Below are 21,356 nucleotides of genomic sequence, written 5' to 3'. Positions count from 1 at the left end.
CCCTGTGCATTTGATTTACAAGACACAATTCCCATTTCTCTTTCTAAATTGACACTGAAATGGATATACAACAAATAGATAGATTTTATTTTGAGACTTACCGTACACAGTCACAACCTACAACACACACACACACACACACACACACACACACACACACACACACACACACACACACACACACACTACAGGAAAGATAAACCAGCTAATCAGCCTCTCTCATGCAGATATATAAATAACAAATGCCATCTTCTTCATCTTCACCGCCATCATCACCATTTTCTTCCCCCAGTCTTCATCTTTATTCTCCCGTCATCATCTCCATAAATTCTGCAAGAGTAAAGGAAGGTTAAGGTCCCGAAATAAAAAAAAAAAAGGTGCAAAATTGTAACCTGTTCAAAAATGTTCTCAGAGTTTGTTCATTTTTGTCCCGTTATGTTCATGTTGTTTAATAAAGATTGAGGAAGGTTAGTGAATTATAATGAGTATGTTATTTTATGCATTTGTATATGGATAGATTGATAGATAGATAGATAGATGGACACATAGCATACATAGGCTACATACATACATATATACATAGGCTACATACGAATACATACATACGTACGTACATACATAGGCTACATACATACATACAAATAGATCTATAGCTAGATAGGTGGAAATATAAATTTTTTCATCATCATCATCATCATCATCATCATCCAAACTCCATTCCCGTTATTTTGAATGAAGTGTGAGTAGGATGCAGAAACATAATGAAATAATTGAAATCCTACCATGAGAGAACCCAGGAATTTGACTCACCCTCACTCACCCACCGTTCATTCGTTAGAGAAGCCTTATTAATGAAGTATACAGGGTGATACGTGGGTCTATGATGGGCGACGGAGAAAGAAAGGGGAAAATATCGAAAAAAAAAAAAAAATCGTCATATATACTGTAGAGAAGGGAGGAAAGGTAAGACTGATTGATTTAGAAGGGAAAATAAGTAACCTTAGTATCCATCCCGTCTCATTTATGCATCTGTTACTCCAGCGATGAGAGAGAGAGAGAGAGGACAGTATTTTTTGTGGGATAGGAGGCCTCTGTTGCACCTGCTTTCAAGCTATTTATTTTCCACATTACACCTTAACAGCCTCCTGTGTGCTGTTTACATTGCTACAGTATCGATATGGGTGACATTAAATAAGATGTTGAAGTGTAGCCTGCAGAATAAATCGCCAAGGAAGAGGTGTAACGAAGGAAAACCACTCATAGTACGATCCAAAAACAAGAGAGGAGAGACCAGACTTTTGCCCTTGATTGTACGTCGAATCGTGACCTACCATCGAAGTCGACCGTGCCTGATCCGTCCTCGTCGATCTCCTCTATGATGCCGTCCAGGTCCTCGTCGGTCAGCTTGTTATCCAGCTCCTTCAGGATCTCCTTCAGGGTCTGTGTTGTTATGTACCCGTTGCCTGAAGGAGAGGAAGAAGGTGGAGAATTGTGAGGGGAAGAATTGAACGAGGAGAAGGAAGGGGGAGATTGGTGGAAAGAAAGAAAGAAAGAATTGACTGAGGAAGAATTGCAAAGAAAAAAAAAGGGAAGAATTGACTATGGAGGAGAAGGAAGAAGAGGAATTGTGAGAGGAAATGAAGAATTGAACGAGGAGGAGCAAGGAGGAGAATGGTGGAAAGAAAGGAAGAATTGACTGGGGAAGAAGAGGAAGAATTGCGAAGAAAAATAATGAATGTGGAGGAGAGGGAAGGAGATGAATAACGAGAGTAAACGAAGGATTGAACGAGGAGCAGGAAGAAGGAGAATCGTGAAAGAAAAGGAAGAACTAAACGAGGAGGAGTAGCAAGATATGTGAAAGAAAAAGAAGAAATTAACGAGGATGTGGAAGAAGGAGATTTGTGAAAGAAAAAGAAGAAATGAACGATGAGGAGGAGGACTGATAATTGCGAAAATAAAAGGAGGAATTGAAAGAGGAGAAGGAAATATGGCAGAACATGAGGGTGGTGTTATGGATGGTTCGACTTTTCAGAGATGCAGCTCAATTTAGGAAGATATAAAAATAACTAATTCCCTTGCTGCATAGTCAGGAAAATTTTACCTTCTTGATAATATACGACTAGTTGATAGATATGGGATTTCCGTCTCTCTCGTCCCTAGTTCCTTCCCTCAAAAAGATTAATTATTGGGGAGAGGAACCTACCAAGCCTCTTAGCCTTCAAGTATTAGCTGGCAGAAGGAAGAGGGAAGTAGGAAAATTGAAACATTGGGCGAACTTTTGTCCTTCTTTTGAAGTACTCGTAAGATAGAGGAAAGGTGAAATATTTGACGACATTTGATCTTATTCTGAGGCGAATAGAAGAGGTGAAATATTAGAAGTACTATCCCTTTTGAAGTGAGAAATGGAAAAGGTAAAAATGAGGCAAAAATAGGTGAACTTTTGTCCCATACTGTGCCGATTCCCGCAATTCACTGCACAGAAATAATTGCCAGCATAATGAGGTGAGAAGTAGTAAAGGTGAAAAATATTGGGAAAACTTTTGGCACCTTTTTAAAAAGGTGAAAAATATTGGGAAAACTTTTGGCACCTTTTTAGAAAAGGTAAAATTTTTAAGCAAATGTTTCTCTCTTTTGAAGATAGAAGTAAAAAGGATGAAAATTTTAGACAAACTTTTGACCCTTTTTGAAGTAATAAAGTAGAAGATGAAGTTTTAGGCAAACTTTTGAAGTTAGAAGTTGAAAAGTGAAAATTTTAGACAAACTTTTCTCCCCTTTAAAGTGAGAAAGAGTAGAAAAGGTGATATATTTTTAGGCAAACTTCCGTCCCGTAATTTACAATTTCCCGCCTTCCCCCACTCACCCTCCTTGTCGTACATCCTAAACGCCTCCCTCAGTTCCTCCGCCATGGCCTCGTCGTCCTCGTCCTGCATGAAGCAACTCACCACGCTCACGAACTGATCGAAGTTGATCTTGCCCTCTGACTCGGCCTTACCTGAGATGGGGCACAGGTGAGAGGGTTAATTAAGGCAGGTTAATTAGGGGTAGGTTTAATCGAGAGGCCATTTAATCATCATCATCATCGTTATCATTTTCATTATCATCATCATCATCATCATCATTACCGTCATCAGCATCACCATTACTCTCATCATCATCATCATCATCATCATCATCATCATGCCACTGTCACCATCATCACCACCACCATCACCATCGTCGTCATCATCACCATTACGTTTGTCATCATCATAGTATGAGTATCAATGGACCGGTTAATCTGAGAAAATTATCTCTTCTGTCAACTCTTGAAACTCTGCCTCACCAGCCATCTTCCTTATACCTTAGTCTCTCCTCTCCCTCCCTATAAAGTTACTCTAATCTTTCTTCCCATGTCATCCTTTCCCTTCTTCTTTTTCCTCCCTTTTCCTTTCTCCCTCCATCATTCCCCTCCCTTTTAACCTGTTCTGTCCCTAATATCTCCGTCTCAGTCCTCTCCCTTCCTCTTAAGTCTCCCTTTGCATGCCTCCCTCTTCACACTTTCTCTCTCACACTTTCCTTCTCTGTGTCTCTCCTCTCCTTCCTCCTGTACTTCATCTTATCTTCACTTTCGGGCCTCTTCATTCCATACCTCCCTCACTTTCCTCACCTTTTAAACATCTTCCTTCGCTTTCCTTACGTCGCACCCCTTCACTTCTTCCTCCGTACCCTTCTCTCCCCAATCTCTCCATTTCATTCCTCTGCCTCATCTGTCATACCATCCCTCATTCACTCAACACTCACTCTCTCTCACTCACTTTGTGCCTGCCAAATCACATGTCACCCTTCCCATCATCATTCTCACTGACCCCAATCTGATGTAACCCATTCACTCTCAGGACGTATCTTTTGTTTTTATTCATTTTGGTATCACTGGACGATTTTTACTTCTTATTCTTGCTACCACCAGACGATTTTCTTCAGCTTAGGGGGATATTTAGATTTAAAAGGGATCAGTGGGAGCTACGTCTAACCCCTCCAGTTTGAATTTTTAGCCTAATGTAAATAAAATTGTTTAGAGATAGGAAGAATAAACTAGAAGGTACGTCGCCTGACAGAAGGGGTTAATGCATACCTTTTCTCTTTCTTTTTACAGTACTCTCTTTTCCTCCTCCTCCTCCTCCTCCTGCTCTTCTTGTTTTCTCCTGTCTTTCCCCTTACTGTCTGTTTTTCCTTCTTTCCTTCTTTTCTCTCTTCCTTTCTTGCTTCATTTCTTACTCCTCCTAACCCTAACTTGGCTTAATAATCTTTCTCTTCCTTTCATCGTGCTCTCGCTGCTTCCCCCCCTCCCCTAGATAATCAGGTCAATTCCATAGGAGTAGAAGGCAAATGGGAGCACATAAAAAATCCGGTAGGCAGAGCTTTCGAAATATGACTTTGGTATAAACACAGTGATTTTAAAAACAATTTCATTACAAGATTTTTCTCTCCACTCTTTCCTCGTTTCTTTTCTGTGTGAAGCCTAATTTGTTAAGATCACAATTAGCTGCATTAAGTGTGTTGTTTTTGCATAAGAGGCACAAGAAGTTTAATTTCAATAAGACATTTTTGCCTGCGGATTCTTTTCCTCAAAACGTTCTTCAAGATATTGCTTTTAAGTTTAAAGACGTTGGATAGTTTTCTCCGATTTTCGTGTATGTCGAAATGGTATAGTGCCTTTTTTTGGTTTGAGTGATATAGTTACTTTATTGCGTGAGTGATATAGTGACTATTATTTGAGTTAAAAGTTTAATATATTGGATTCTGACACCATAAGTTTCTTGGTATAGACTAAGTACGTAAAACAATTAGAAAGGCACTTTAATGAGGCTTCTGTTTCAGCTCGAACCAGCCCCCACGTTCCAACCTCCATGGTGGACCGTTTTAATCCCTTTAACTCAAGAATGGCTCCTTGTCCTCTATAGTTAAGCTTTTTCTTCTTTCTCAGACCTCTCTCCCCTTTCCTCCCTTGTCCCCTTCCTCGGCTGTCCCACTTTCTTCCCCTTTTTCCCATCCTCCTCCCTCTCCTTTTCCAAAACTCTTCCCTCATGTTTCTCACCTTTTTTCTCTCTTTCCTTCCCTCTCTCATTTTTTCCTCACCCCTCACAGTCCCCCTTCTTCCCCTCTCCTTTTCCCCTCCTCTTCCCCTTTCTTCCCCTTTTTCCCATCCTCTCCCTTCTCCGTTATTCATCTTTTAATCCTCTTTCCCACCTGTCCCCCTCCCCATTCCTAATCTCTCCCCTCCTGCTACCGCCCCTTTCCTCACCCCACTCCCCCTTTCTCCCCACCTTCTTCCCACCTACCGTCGACGTCGATCTCCTTAATGGCGCTGCGGAGTTCATCAGGATCGACGTTCTGGCCAAGGTCCCCAAGTATTCCCAGCAGCTTGTCGGTCTGGATGAAGCCCGTTTTGTTCTCGTCAAACATCGCGAAGGCCTTACGGAGCACTGTGGAGGAGGGGGGGGGGGATTGAGAGAGAGAGAGAGAGAGAGAGAAATATTCCAGCATAAAACCTTCGATGACTTACAAGTTTTTGAAAATATGAAATAAACAGTATCACAAATATTACGTAGGAAGAAGTGAGAAAATGAAAATATCTCTTAACTTCTAAAATTTCGTAATGCAAAATCGTCTGCCATTAGCCAAAATCTTATATGTGGCAATATCTGTGAAAGTAGCTTTGTTTTTATTTTAATCCATATGAAGAAGGTTTAATAAAGGGTGTGAGAAAAGGCAGTATGTGATGATTGTGTGTGTGTGTGTGTGTGTGTGTGTGTGTGTGTGTGTGTGTGTGTGTGTGTGTGTGTGTGTGTGTGTGTAAAGATAGAAAGCATGAACTGTGGGTTAAAATAAAGCAAAGGAGGATTAGTGAGATAAAGGAAATAATAAAGATAATAAAGGATAACAGAATAAAGAATGAAGATAAAAAGGAATGAGGAATAAAGACGGACATGACAGATAGGCGGTCAGGAAGACATATGGCCGCCGGAGAGAGACGTTACAGAGGCACTAATAAAAACACTTGTGACAGGGAAGGAGGGGGAGACCGGGGACGAGATGGAGAGGGGATGGGGGTTGGGGAGTATGTGAGGGAGGGAGGGAGGGAGGCTTGGAGTGGTAGGAGGGGGATAGAAATAATAGCTTTAGTAGTAGTCGATGTTGTTGTTGTTGTTGTAGGAGTAATAGTTATTGTTTTAGTTGTAGTAGTAGTTCTTAAATACAGGAGGGTAGGCTTATACTTACTCAATTTCGTCTCCTCATTCATAGAGTCCGCCTGTGGAAAAAAAAAAATAATTAATAATAAATCAGTTAAAGATACCCATGAATATTTAACGCCCTCTCATGACATTTTTTTTTTATCATAATCACCCTACATGTCAGTAAAATTAACTCCATAAAAAGAAAATGAATTAATAGCTCTTCTTTAACTCTTCTTTTAACGTTACTGAACATCTCTGCTATTTTGACCCTGGCACATTTTTGTTTAATTTCTACTCTTCCACCCACAGACGATTTCATGGGTAATTTAGGTGAGATATATTCCACTTCATACCGAGTGGGATGGAGACAGTCTGCAGTTAAATCAGTCTGTTATTTTGTTCAGTAGATTGACTTTAATTGTATTTCGTTTCTGCTACTGTTAGAGGAGTCTGTGTGTGTGTGTGTGTGTGTGTGTGTGTGTGTGTGTGTGTGTGTGTGTAAATATTTGTAATTTTGTTTGTTTTTTTGTTTGTGTTTTGCCTTCGTTTTGTTTTATCCTCTGTCTGATTTTCCACCTAATGTGTATATTTTTTAAACTTTTTCCATGTTATCCATTTTCATATATTTGTTGTTTGTATTCTTTCTTATATATTCCGTCTCAAAACCCCTCCTCCCACTACAAGCCATTATCCCTTCCATACTCCTTCGTTCTTTGACTCTGTTTTGCTCTCGGTCCCCCTCTCCTCCTCCAGTCATTCCAGGTCTCGCTTTCCTCCTCATCCTCATCCTCCTCCTCCTCCAGTCATGTCATTCCCATATAGTGAAGGAATATTTAAGTCTGTCACTCTCCCTTACCCTTCCATCTCTCCTTGCTCATTTTTCTTTATATTTTTCCATTTCACTCTCCTTTTGTACATTTTCTTAAATTGATCTGGGACACTATTTTCTTCCTGTACACCACAACCACTTCAACCACCAGCTCTCATGTTTTTTTTTCTTCTTGCTTTTCGAAAATAAATAGGTGAATAAATAGATAAATAAGATAAATAATAGTAGAAGAATCCAGTCCCATTAACGGCTATAATTTCGTAGTCATTAAAGGAATCATAATTACCTGTATAATCATGACAGTACATCCCTAGAAAAAAAAAAAAATTGAGATTAAATGAAAAGTATAACGCCCTTCGCCGGATTAAACACTGACGAAACATTCTGATATATTACCCGCTCAGTAATGTAAATACAAATACTACCCTTGATATCGATCAGGTCTCAGAATTGGAAACAACTACACGATTCATGATATTATGTAGTCTGCGATACGTAACTCCATCAGTCTCATTTTTATATCTGTCGCACCCCAGGATCAGGCTACTATTTTTTCGCGGTCTTTTTTTTTTGTACTGGTAACATAGCATCTTTTTTATTTATTCTTCATGACTGTATTCTCAGAGATGGTAATCAATGTAATCACCGAATCTTGGCACTACGTAGGCTAATGTTAAAGATTATATTGTATCATTTCTCTCATTTTTCTCTTTTTTTTTTCTCGTGACGTATCTCAGGGCCGTCTAAAAAGATAATCGTCGTTAAAATCGTGACAGTAGATAATTTTTAGAGCACACAGTATGGCTTATTTCATTTTTTTTTTGTACTTTTTCCTTTTCCCCCTTTTTTTTTTTAGCCTTCGTCTCGGCAGCTCACATACCTTGCTGAGAATGACGCAACGACGAATTCCCCCCTCCCCCTGTAGGTATTCGTCAACCCCCCCCCACCCCTCCTCCCACCCCCCACCTCACCATCTTTTCGCTCCCCCTCACTCTCACTCTCCACTCTCTGTCACCCTCTACCTCACCCCTCCTCTTCTCCCCTCCTACCACCCCTACCTCCACCACTTCTTCCCCTCCCTCAGTCCACCCCACCCCCCTTTTCTCTCCCCCTCACCCTACTCCCACCCTCACCCCTGCCCTCTCTCAACCTGCATATACTGCATTTAATCTGCCACATGGCCAAGCAAGGTATTCGTTGACCTGCCTTCCCCCTCACCCTCCTTACCTCCACACCCTCACCCTCTACCCTCACCTTCACCCATACTTTCATCCCACACCCTACACCCATACCCTCACCCTGACCCTGACCCCAATCTCACACCTTCACCTTCGCCCTCATCCCATACCCTAACCCCCTCTCACCCTCGCCCACTCCCTCACCTATTCTCCCTCACCCACTCCCTCACCTATTCTCCCTCACCCACACCCTCACTCCACTTGCATGTGCATAGACTACCACGTAGGTAAATCAGTAGCTCAGTTGATGGACAGGTGGAGCCAGATTGGATGGTTGATTTGACTAGAAACCATGGAGACTCATTCCAACCTCAAATTAAAACCCATCAAATTTCGCACAACCACGACATGGGACTTCATATGTTTTTAGTATTTGTTATCTGAGAGTTGTCCAGTTCCTTCAGGTGAAATGAAACCGAGAATTGTTATCTTTTATCTTTCTCTTATCGGGTCACACAAGGTCAACGGCGAATTGAGGTCATGTCAGGATGAATCAGGATTGGTTGAAGTGAAGAGGGATACAGCTGAAGTGAGGAAAGGCTGAGATGGAAGTGAAGTGAGGAAGGGCTGAGATGGAAGTGAAGTGAGGAAGGACTGAGATGAAAGTGAAGTGAGGAAGGACCGAGATTGGGATGAAGTGAGGAAGGGTTAAGATGTGGCTGAACTGAGGTTGACGTGAGATTAGACTGAAATGAGAAAGGGTTATAAAATGAATCTGTTGTGAGAAGGGGTTAAGGTGGAGTTAAAATGAGGTTGATTTAAAGAACTGAGGTTGCAGTGAGGAAGGGTTGAGGTTAAAATGAGGGGTAACAAAATGAGGTGAATTTGCAATGAGGAAGGGTTAAAATAAGACTGATAAAATGAGATAAGGATGCTGTTAGGTTGAAATGAGGTTGACAAGATGAGATGAGGTTGCAGTGAGAGAGGCTTCATGTGAGGCTGAAATGAGGTTGACAAGATGAGATGAGGTTGCAGTGAGAGAGGGTTAATGTGAGGTTGAAATGAGGTTGACATGAGACTGCCTAGTGAGGTTATTAATAGAGGCGGAGGTGACAGTACTGAATTGCCTCGTCTCGCCCTGTGACCGTATTATGTGTATGTGTGTGTGTGTGTGTGTGTGTGTGTGTGTGTGTGTGTGTGTGTGTGTGTGTGTGTGTGTGTGTACTATTACTCAAGACACTGACACGGCTGCTACAGGCTTCATGGCGGCCGGTTGTGAGAGAGAGAGAGAGAGAGAGAATCACAAAATTGTCACTATTTTCCTTTTCACCTGCCTATAGTTTACTCACTTTAAATTGGCAGAGATTTTCGTCCTATTGCAACTTATTTCCCGGAGCTCAGTGTCAGAATAAGACAAATACTACTGTTCCGCATCCTCATCACGGCACCTCTTCGTGACTAGCATCACATTCTAGTGTTAATTCCTTGCTATAACTCAGTATTCAAGATGGAAAAATAAAGAGGTGGCAGTTTTTCATTCATGCTGTTGCCCTTTAAAGTCAAGCATGATTCTCTCTCTCTCTCTCTCTCTCTCTCTCTCTCTCTCTCTCTCTCTCTCTCTCTCTTTCCTTGTATAACTTTCAGGAGCATTGACAGATAGTGAGGGCAGTGGAGATGATGATAGTGATGATGGAGATAGTGATGACAGATGAAATGGCTCGAAGAGAGTAGATGGAGAGATGAGAAAGAGAGTGGGGAGAGAGGAGAGCGAGACAGTAATTGAAGAGGGAGGAGTAGAAAAGAGACAAGAGGAAAGAAGAAGGGGGGAAGAGAGGAAAGAGAGAAGAATGCAGTGATTGGGGAAAAGAGCTGGTAAGAGAAAATAGTAGACACAAGGGTGAATAAAGATGAGAGAGAGAGAGAGAGAGAGAGAGAGAGAGAGAGAGAGAGAGAGAGAGAGAGAGACTAGCCACAGCATAGCATTCGAGGTATCAAATGTCATCGAGAAAACACATCCCTCAGTGTCTCTTACACACACACACACACACCACATACACACACACACACACACACACACACACACACACACACACACACACACACACACACACACACACACACCCTATTTCCCGTTGCTCAGTAAGACAATGTCGTGGTTGCGCGGCTTCCTCTTTGCACTTCTTCGTGACGAGCACCATATTCCAGGGTTAACCACTAGTTCAAGCTTAGCACTCAAGATAGGATGGCAATTTTTAGGCCTAGTATGGGTAGCGAAGGGGTTAATGAAGACTTTGATCATCCTACCCCTTCAGACCTAATACTTTCCCCGCACCTTAAGGAAATCGTCAGGTGAGAGGAAGGTGGTGGTATCAAAGAGGCTGCTTCAAAGGGTTTAGGACTTGTTTGGCTGGGTGTCTTACGGTGCAGGCTTATGTGTGAGGTGTACTTGACTGGATTTCTTTCATCATTATCATCATCATCATCATCATCATCATCATCATTGCCGTACACGTAACTCCATCATCATCATCATCATCATCATCATCAGCAGCAGCAGCAGCAGCAGCAGCAGCAGCAGCAGCAGCAGCATCCCTGTACACGTAGCTGTCACATCATCATCATCATCATCATCATCATCATTATCCTCATCCCTGTACAGCTAGATGTATCATCATCATCATCATCATCATCACCATCATCATCATCCACGTAGTCATCCTCATCCTCATCATCTTCCACGTAGCTGTTTCATCATCATTTCCTCTGTCATTACCAGAGTGGGCTGCATAAAAAAAAACAGGAAAAACGTAAAACAAAAATAGGAAAACCATCATCAAAGTGGCCAGCTGCTGTAAAATGCATCACACCTCGTAGCCCTTCACACTTGGAAATCCTCTGTTCTTTCACATACAGATTCATTCCACTGTTCGGCCGTCACTGTCATTCTACTTATCATTAATATTTCACCATTATATTCAATTTATTTTCATCTGACGGAACTGGGCCACTCACACAGCTCGAATACAAAGTCGTGGTTGCATGATATGCAATAATTCTTAGTTACGGTGTCAAGTCAAATCAGCCATCCATTCTGACTTCACGGAGCCATCAACTGAGCTGAAAGGGGTTAGGGATTTTGTGAGGTTAGAATAAACGAGCTATATCATCACACATTCGTTGCTGTTTCTTCCTTGTTAATAATTCGCTCCTTCGTTATTAGAGGCTTCAGCTTAACAGAATAAAAATGCTTGACGGACGCAAGAATATTCTGTACATATTCGTCGTAAAAGATTAATGGAGGCTTTTCTTACAACGTGATAATGAGAACTCTTCTTTAATCTTATAGAGACTTTTTTAATGGTGACAGGAAGTGGTTTGAAGTAATTGTACGATAATGGTAAAGGATAGCACCACTGCCGGCCATCACAGTGCCTTCTCATACAGCAGTTGCATCACACACACACACACACACACACACACACACACACACACACACACACACACACACACACACACACAAGATGGGTAGCCTTCAAGATGTCTTAAAAACCCATCCCACTACCTGAATCCCTTGTAGTTTTTTCTGTTCCTCTCACTCTTCTTTGTACCGGTGAATAGGGGAGCAGTTACCATCAGTATTTCCACAGCAGCATATGAATATTGGAGTTTTTGCTATCATACACGCAGCCACAACCTCTCCACACCGCATATACACAATCCACACAACCCCAGGCACACAATCACCATTCCAACTCCCTCATTTTATACTAGTACGAATCCTTTCAACTTCCTAACAATCCTTCCAGCATCAACACACACGATTCACGGCATACATCAGTCCACCACAACCCGCACACAAACGCGCGCACACCTTCACCACTCCCCTCCTCCCACCCTCATATCCGCACACATCCCAGCAGTTTCCTGACAATCCTAACAACATCAATACACACGATATACAGAACACAGCAGTCCATCTAAGCCCACGCACAGTCACACAATCAGCATCATCACTTCTTCGCCTTACAAAATTACACATCCTAACAATTCTGCCAACGTCAGCACACGCGATCTACATCATTCATAAATCCACCTCCATTACACAACTCTTACCATGATGTCAGTGAGTCTGCCAGCCTCTCACGAACACTTCACCTCCCTGTCTGAACCCCGCTCGCCCTTGCGCTCCTCTTTTATGCAAAAATAGTGACGTCACCTTCGGGGCATCATCCGTGACGTCAGCGAAGGAGGGAGACCCATGAACTTAAGGACCGTACATGTGTGGGACACCTTTAATTAATTAATCCCATGTGCTACTTGCTTATACTTCTTTCCCCCAAACCTGGCCAAATTTTTTTCGTTTTTTTGCATGTTCTTTCACATAGTACAGTTTCAAAAAAAGAAAATGCAACGACTCAACATCCTTTCCCTAGCACTTCTTTATGACTAGCAGCATATTATAGTGTCAATCTATAGATACAAGACAAGAATCATAATAGAGATACGGCAGTTTTATGCCAAAACAGTGTTAAAAAGGCATAGTTTCGTTATACGCTGTCAAATTTGTTACCTCATTCGTCAGGGAAATTAAGACATAATGAACACGATCTCACCATTGTACTTCTCCCATTGATTGCTAGAATGTCTCAGAATATAATATCGATTGGTGTAAACTTGAGCGAATGCTTGAGATGGCACACAACTGAGCAAGGGTTGATTATTAATCGTTGACCCTTTGCCCGGTAAACCATCTCTTGGCTGACTATTCTCACCTGATGGTCACCCCAGTCCAGTGCTCAGTTGCATCCGCTTGCCACATGGCTGGTTTAGTCACATAGAAACAGATTCGTCGCCTCATCTGTGACAGGAAAGAAAAGCTCACGAATTAAAAGACATTACCCATCCAGTACCCCAGTACCTGCCCATGATACCCCTCTTAATTACCTGCGTCGCTTGATTGATGTGTTTTGAGATTGTCAAATTCGCCATGTTATACTTAAGTGCTTGGGTAACACTTAGGGAGGTAGCTGTAGTAACCTGGAAGATGCATTGGCCTTATATTTCAGCATGGTGGGTGAAGGACACGGCACAGGCTCAAAGGCTTAAGTTACGGAGATGATCATGGCGTCCAAGCCTTTGCCCACATCTTTCCTTTACAGTTAACACGAACGAAACCATACGAATCGAACATCACCCTTGCTATACCTTCCATGGCACCTGTAGTACACCTGCCCTACCTTATTATAATCACTTTATTTTCACCTGAGGGAGCTCTCTGTGTCAGGTTAGAGTAAACGCACTATAGCCATGACAGTAAATTCGTTCCCTCATGCGTGACCCGAGAGTACTTACGAACGGAAGGGATCTCACCTTTGCACTACCAGCTCGTGATACCTGTCTTGACTCACCTGTCTCGCCTAATTAACTTGATCAAACGGCGTCACCTGGTCGTGGACACACCTGGGCAATATGAGTCGCCTGATCGCCCCCCTTCTCCTTCTCCTCCCCTCCTTGGCACTCGGAAATGCGTATAGCGTCATTCATATGAGTGCTTGAGAGAGAGAGAGAGAGGGAGGGAGAGAGAGAGAGAGAGAGAGAGAGAGTGTGTGTGTGTGTGTGTGTGTGTGTGTGTGTAAAGGGAGGGTTAGCATGAGGTATGAGGATGTGGGGAGATGAAAGGAGATGTAAAGAGAAACTGCCATGACGGGTTGGGAAGTGAGGAGAGAAGAAGAGAGAGGTGGAGCCTAAGAAGTAAATATGGAAAGGGAGATGAGTGAAAAGATGAGCATTGATGATTGGATTCTGGAAGGAAAATGTGTTTAAGGAATGGAGATTTGGAGAGATGAACAGAGAGGATGTCGTGAGGACTGGGAAAGAGAAGAGAGGAGAGAAGGTGAGAGAGGTAGACTGTGAGGAGTAGACTTGTGAAGGAAGATGAGTAGGTAGGACAGGTAAGAGACTTGTAAATGAGGAAGGAGAGGATTGAAGAGGATTGCTGGAGGCTGAGGAAGTGAAGACAGTAGCAGCCAGTTGGAGGGGGGGGGGACACACACACACACACACACACACACACACACACACACACACACACACACACACACACACACACATATTCCCTCTTACAGTCCATTACAGTCACGCCAGCCAGTCGATTACACACACATATGGATTACAGCCGAGGTCGCGTTTCTTTGGTATAGTCGCTTACAAACATACCGATCTGAATATATCACATATACCACTCTGAAATATACCATACCCCTGACCACGAGAATGCAGCTCCTGTCAGGCTGAAGAGTACGTGTTGTATAACGGAGGCTGAGAAAGATGTCTTTATCTGCCTTTTTATCTATACCTCTTCGTCCACCTACCTATCTATATTTATCTATCTATCTGTTTCTACTTAATAAATACTGTTAACAATGGACACTGGAGATAAAGGGAAAACAAACTCTTGTGAAAATTGGGGCATGCGGAAAAATGCAGCTGAGGAGGAAGAGGAGGAAAGTTGACAGGGAATTCCGAGTGAAGATGAAAGACATTTGGACAAGAATATACTGGCGTAGATGATAATGAAGACCATAGATGAAGGGAAAAGTGAAGCTCTTCTGATCAAGGTATTCAGAAAATCGGGATTCCAGGCGCTCAAATAGTGAGTGAATGTCTGTGTGGCCTATTTAGGTGACAGATGTTATTCAGTTTCTCGTAACACACACACACACACACACACACACACACACACACACACACACACACACACACAGATCTTCAGGCCCAGTATTCCTCTAAACTTAAGATTCTCACATTTATTCTCAATTTTTTCTTCCTTCTTTCCACCCTGTTCTCATTTTCCCCTGTCCATCCACTTCTTGTTTTATTGTAGTTATTCTTCCATGTCCACTTGTTCAGTGTCTCTCTCATCTCTCCCTCTCTCCTTCTAATTCTTACCCATTTCATTCGTATCAAATGCTTTCTGTTTGGAGAAAATAATAATGTTTAAGCGTCCTGTTTCTTTTCTGTCGACCATTTTAAGGTGAAACTACAGTAACTAGAATATAAACACCTGGCTTCTCACCCTTCATCCTTAGTAACATGCTTTCCTTCCACCACGATTCTTTCCCATCATAGCAGGTACTGGTAATACATTCAGTACTCCTTTCTTCTTCTTGGGTTCTGTGTTGCCAAAACGTTAGAGAAGTTAAAGCATTCAAGCTGTGCCCTTTGTATCTCTTCCATCCAGCGTCTTTAGATTGAGGTGACGTGATGATGTTTAGGTGCGCTGGGCCTCAGGAAATGAACTATCTAGTGAATATAGAGAATCATCATACACTGTCCTGCCTTGTCTTGTCTAGTGTCATGCCGTGTCCTCCTGTCCTATCCGTCCTCTTGTCCTGTCCAGTCCTGTTCTCTCATGTCCTACCTTGTACTGCTCTGATTTTCCTTCCCATTGCCTGCAGCTGCCTTGCCCTGCTCTGCTCTGATTTTCCTTCCCACTGCCTGCAGCTGCCTTGCCCTGCCCTGCCCTGCCCTGCCCTGCCCCGCACTGCCCTTTCCTGCCCTATCCTGCCCTATCGTACCTTATCCTGGTTTATTCCACCAAACCCTATCCTCTACCTTGCCCTACCCTATCCAACCCTTTCCTGCTCTTCCCTGCCTTACCCTGGCTTACCCTACTTTACCCTCCAGTCACCCTGTCCCGACCATGTCCCCCTTGAGTGATGATCCTTGTGTCTGGCCCAGGACAGCCTGCCTCGGGTGTCCTAGTAAATGATGCCCTGCACGTCACATCAAGGGCTCATCTCCAATCTCACCCAGCCCTGCCCAGTGCCACCCAGTCTCGCCCAGCCCCTCCAACCCCACCCAGTCCCACCCAACTCCACCAACACCACCCAGTCCCGCCCATCCCCTCTGAACCCGCCCAGGCCTACTCAGTAACTTGATCTAGGACTCTCCCACCCTTGCCCAGCCCCTCCTAGACACACCTGTAAGTTCCACCTTATCTAGTCCAATTCCGCCCACAAACCCCGCCCAACTTTGCTCATCCCTCAGCTCACTTTCGTATCTCCCAGTTTCTCATCTTCCTCTCGCGTCTTCTTCCCTCTGTTCCTCTTTTTTATCTATTTCTTTTCCCTGACATTAGCATTCAGTCACTTTGTTTTTTTCCTCTTATCTAGTTTACTTCTTTACACACACACACACACACACACACACAAAATTTGTCATTAATTCATTGTTCCATGTCCTCTTTCCTAGTCATTTTCCATTTTTAATTACCTATTCATTATAACTTGTCCGCTTTTTTTTCCAGTTCCTTTGGTGTGTAATGCAAAGTAATTTCTTGTAATACTGTGTATGTTTTTTCCTTCTGATTTATTACTGTTTATTATGTTACCTTTATTTTGTGTTTTGTTACTGTTAACTGTTTATTTACCTGTTATTTTAGTTTTTTCCTTTATTATTTGCCACCGTTTATCTCTTATTAATGTTGTTTTTGTATTTATTTATGGTAACAATTATTGTTTACGTTACGGCTTATTTATTATCGTAGCCAAACTTACCTTCACATACCCTACCCACCTCCCCATATCTGTCACATCTGTCATTGGTCACACTTCTCACCCCACCACACCTGACTCATCTCCCTCATTACATACCTGACTACAACTGAGGTTCTTGCCTGTCTATCTGGCTATCGAACTATCTATCTATCCATCTCTCTGTCCGTCTGTCTATCTGTGTTTATCTTTTTCTGTCTATCTGTCTGTTTATCTCTGGTCATACGCCTTAATCCCGGAAAGACTGACCACAAACGAATCACCTCCAGGTCATTCTGTCCTTCGCCATCAGGTACCTTTTATCTCACACACACGCATATACCTCTCCACCTTATCCCTCCATCTCAGCCGCGGTCTTCCCTTTCCCCTCCCATTTTTCATCTCACTCGTATGCATTCTCATAGTCAGTCTCTCGTTCTCTATTCTCTCCACATAATCATTTGTCCAGTATATAGCTAACTTCCCATAATTAGTTCACTTTGTACACCTGTTACACCTGATACCTCGAATCACCTCTGCACATATAACTCACCTCCTCCATCTCATTCCTCGTGTATATACTTGACTGCCTTTAATTATTCCACACCCGTCCCTCACACCTGGCTACACCTGTCTCTCATACCTTATAATACACCTGACTTCTTGAACTTCTGGCTGCGTATATGCACCAATTCTCACACTTCTCATACTTGGCTCTACTTACCATCTTCCGCTTCACACAACTGACTCCACACTCCTCATTAAACACCTGCCTCAAAATATGATCAAGTTTACAGACTTGACTACACATGCTCGCCTAATTCTGCATATGTGGCATGAACACCTGACTTCACTCTTGTAACACCTACCTGTATTAATTAGTTATCCTACCTGTAATACGCCTGTCTCTTGAAATATCTACGGTATCCACAGTGCTTTGATATTGAATTTACTGAACCTGAGAGAGAGAGAGAGAGAGAGAGAGAGAGAGAGAGAGAGAGAGAGAGAAGTGACCCGCGTATAGGCATCATCTAGAAGTGGACAGTCGCCTTCTGCCAAACTATCTTGGCAGGTGTACTGGAGGTTGACAGGTGAGTACTGGGGGCTCCTCACCTCACCTCAACCCCCACCTCCCTTCTCACCTCAACCCCCGCCTCCCCTGTCACCTCTACTTCCCTTCCCCCCTTCTCACCTCAAGCCCCCTTTCCCCTCTTCTCACCTCAAGCCCCCTTTCCCCTCAACCCCCTCCCCCTACATCTCAACCCCCCGCCCCCCCTCTCACCTCAGCCCCCTTCCAAATCTGAATAAAAATTATCTGGTAGCTTCAAGAATGAATGAATAAATAAATAAATAAGTAAATAGATAAATAAGTAAATAAATGAATAATAATAAACGATCAGTGGCTAAATTAATCTAACGCTTTGTCACCATCACAACCACTGCTGTTCATGGTAGTGGTTGTGGTTGTGGTGGTAGTGGTGGTGGTGATTGTGATTGTGGTGGTGATTGTGGTTGTGGTTGTGGTAGTGGCGGTGGTTGTTGTGGTGTTGGTAGTGGAGATGCTTGAGGTAGTAGTTTTGGCCGAGGTGGCGGTGGTTGTACTGGAGGTGGTAAGACTGTATATAACCAGTCCAGTTAGCAAAATCAGTCCCATGCTGAATCAGATCGTCTGGAGGTAGCAAGAAACATGCATGATATTTTTATGTATTGTATGTAGCCTAATTACTTTGATGAATTAATCCTTTTTCCCTTGAGGCTGACTGCAGTGGTGATGATGAGGAATACAAAGGAAAGGAAAACAGACATTATGGTCCTTTCGAGGCTGCTTGTTACAGTGCAGACAATGACTACGAGATCTAATTCTACATGCTGAAGGCAAAGGATAGTAAAGCAAGAAGGCTCCCCCCGGCTTCAAACCCTTAAGTTAAAATAGGCAGGAAAAAGTGAGAAGTACCACCATACAGCATGGAAAACCTGACGTGGAAATTTCATTGGAAAGACTGAAATGGAACTGTTACATTCATTAATACTTTATATATAAGATACCAGTTTGAATAACCTGAAAAAGAAAGGACGAGGAGGAGGAGGAGGAGAGAGAAGTGGAACAGGAGAACCTTTTCCTTGTTCTGTTCTTGTGTTCATGCATCCTACTTTTTTTTCTCTCTCTCTAGCTTCTTTGGCACGTTTTTTTTTTTTCTTTACTAAATATCATCCAGCCATCTAATTCATCCCATAAAACAGTCGTATAAAATGGGTTAATGAAAGCTATATCTAACCCCTCTAGTTCGAAGGGTGTGTCATAAGCTGAATAAAATCGTCAGGAAACAGTAGAATGCATATAACGTCTACGAGTTAAAGGTGCTCTCTCTCTCTCTCTCTCTCTCTCTCTCTCTCTCTCTCTCTCTCTCTCTCAACCCACTTGGCAAACACTTCCCGTTTCTTCATCTGGGATTTGAAATGGGACGAAGTATTTTATATAGTTTGCCCTTTTAAATTTCTTACGTTTTCTTTAGATTGCTAGTTAGAGAAAATGGATTTTCTTAGGGTAACTATGTTGTACCTGTTTTTACGTGTGGTCAAGATTTTTTTATTTTTTTTCTTAATTGTTTGATCGGTTAACCCCTTCAGATATGTGGCACCAGCACCAGACGAGTATGGGGATTTGCAGGGTGTGTTCTTTTGCTATGTTTGGCGCAGTAATGCAACCACAGGCCTGTATCTTGGTGTCTGAGATAAATTCTGGCATTTAAGTTGATGATGTTCCTTGTAGCCTACTATTAGAGAATTTATGATACTAAAACTGCGCTTAGACAAGTAATGAGAGTACACTTAGTGGTGATGGTGAATGCCACCGAGGGAAGCAGGCTGGTCAGCTACCCTTAAATGTACTGGACCACAGTATCCTAGACGAGCCTTAGGCTTCTACATTTCGTAAAGATGGTAATCAGTAGCAATCTTAAGCTGTTCCCCACTATCTGTCAACCTGCCTACCTGCCAACTGTATTGACCACTGATATTCGACTCTGGCCACCTACCTATCTACCACAGTGCCCACCTAGCTACCTACCCACCTGCCACAGTGCCCACGTATCTGCCTACCCACCTACCTGTTTACGTGCCTACCGCAGTGCATAACCTACCTACCCGCCAGTCTCTCAGAGTGCTTACCTACCTACGTGCCAAAATACCTAACTACTTCCCTCCCTTCCACAGTCCCTACCTAACCTATCCATCTCCCACAGTGCCTACCCACTTATCTCCCGAAATGCCTAGCTACTTACTACAGTGTCTGCTTACCTTACCTACCTACCTGCCTATCTACTCGTACCTACCTATCTTCCCACTGTGCTTAACTGCCCACCTGTCACAGTGCCTACCTACCTACCTATCTACCTTAGTGTTATACCAGCCTACCCTCCAACCAGTGCTATACCTATCAACCTTCCTACCACAGTGTTACACCTACCAACCTTCGTACCACAGTGTTATACCTGCCTACCGTCCTACTACAGTGTTATACCAACCTATTTTCCTACCTACCTAGCTGCTACATGAGTACTTACTTGCCTTCATAGCTACATAGCTGCCACATTGCTTACCTGCCTGCTTGCCTACCAACTTCCCTACCTACCTGCCTGGCAAAATTAATACTGTTACAACTCTGGTATTCAGTTTATTAAAGTCTATCTATCTATTGCCAGACGCCTCAATCCCGTTTGGGGTGGCCACAAACAAATCGCCTCCAAGTCTCCCTGTCCCCCGCCATTTCACTGCCCTGCTCCCAACTCACACCCCCCTCTCTCATATACCTCTCCACCCCATCCCTCCATCTCATCCTCGGCCTCCCCCTCCCTCTTCCCCCCTCCATCTCACTCACATACACTCTCTTCGTCAGTCTTTCACCCTCCATCCTCTCCAAATGGCCAAACCACCTCAGTGTGTTCCTCATAACGCTTCCTATCGCATCCACATCCACACCACAACGCTTCTTTATATCCTCATTCGTCAGCCTGTCTCTCCACGTGACTCCACAGGCTCCTCTTAAATAACTCATTTCCACTGCTCTCACTCTTGACTTGTGTCCTTCCAACAATGTCCAAGCTTCACTTCCGTACGTTAGAGTTGGTATCACAATACTGTCATGTAGTAACTTTTTCACTTCCATGCTCACTTCCCTGTTTCTTATCACTGCTTTCAAAGAACCACCAACCATTCTTCCCTGCTGTACCCTTTCAAGCACTTCACCCTCCAAACCTCCATCCTTACTCATCACACTACCCAAATACTTAAACGTACTCACATTTTCCAATTCCTCACCATCCAACCTCGCTGTACATTCACTAACTTCACCTCTCTCAAAGACCATCACTTTACTCTTCCCTACATTCACCTTTAGGTTCCGTTTCTTACACACTCTCTCAAACTCATCATTAAAGTCAAATGCTTTTATTGAGCTATAAGTGAGACATGGGTAACACTTTGAAAGAGATGTACAGTAGATAGCGCTTGAACATTAGTACATTATAGCGTTGTAAATTGGACTTATACAGTTATACAGTAACTTCCTTTCACTTTTTTAATAATTATATATGACAGTGAA

The 21,356-nt window shown here is 43.0% G+C and overlaps 1 protein-coding gene across 1 annotated transcript; it reads right to left on the bottom strand.

Moving 5' to 3' along the window:
• Nucleotides 1-301: 301 nt before the first annotated feature.
• LOC145412445 (troponin C, isoallergen Bla g 6.0101-like) lies at nt 302-17,567 on the bottom strand. The gene is made up of 6 exons (XM_080282330.1): nt 17,400-17,567; nt 6,259-6,289; nt 5,319-5,462; nt 2,861-2,992; nt 1,332-1,463; nt 302-330 (listed from the first exon to the last, which is right to left on the bottom strand). Exons 1-6 carry the CDS (start codon nt 17,565-17,567, stop codon nt 302-304), a joined length of 636 nt encoding a protein of 211 aa, XP_080138456.1.
• Nucleotides 17,568-21,356: the final 3,789 nt, after the last annotated feature.

The sequence above is a fragment of the Coenobita brevimanus genome, chromosome 93, assembly GCF_032717465.1.
Source record: "Coenobita brevimanus isolate Jiangsu-jjx chromosome 93, ASM3271746v2, whole genome shotgun sequence".
In the NCBI taxonomy this organism is placed as follows: Eukaryota; Metazoa; Arthropoda; class Malacostraca; order Decapoda; family Coenobitidae; genus Coenobita; species Coenobita brevimanus.
The sequence above is the reverse complement of the archived record's forward strand: the minus strand, read 5'-3'. Positions and strand labels throughout refer to the sequence as shown.

Coding starts and splice junctions, on each gene's coding strand:
- LOC145412445 (XM_080282330.1), bottom strand. CDS start 17,567: ATGTGTAGTCAAGTCTGTAAACTTGATCATATTTTGAGGCAGGTGTTT. Junction 5,463..6,258: donor GAATGAGGAGACGAAATTGA/GTAAGTATAAGC, acceptor CCTCCTCCACAG/TGCTCCGTAAGGCCTTCGCG. Junction 1,464..2,860: donor TAGGATGTACGACAAGGAGG/GTGAGTGGGGGA, acceptor CCTCTCCTTCAG/GCAACGGGTACATAACAACA.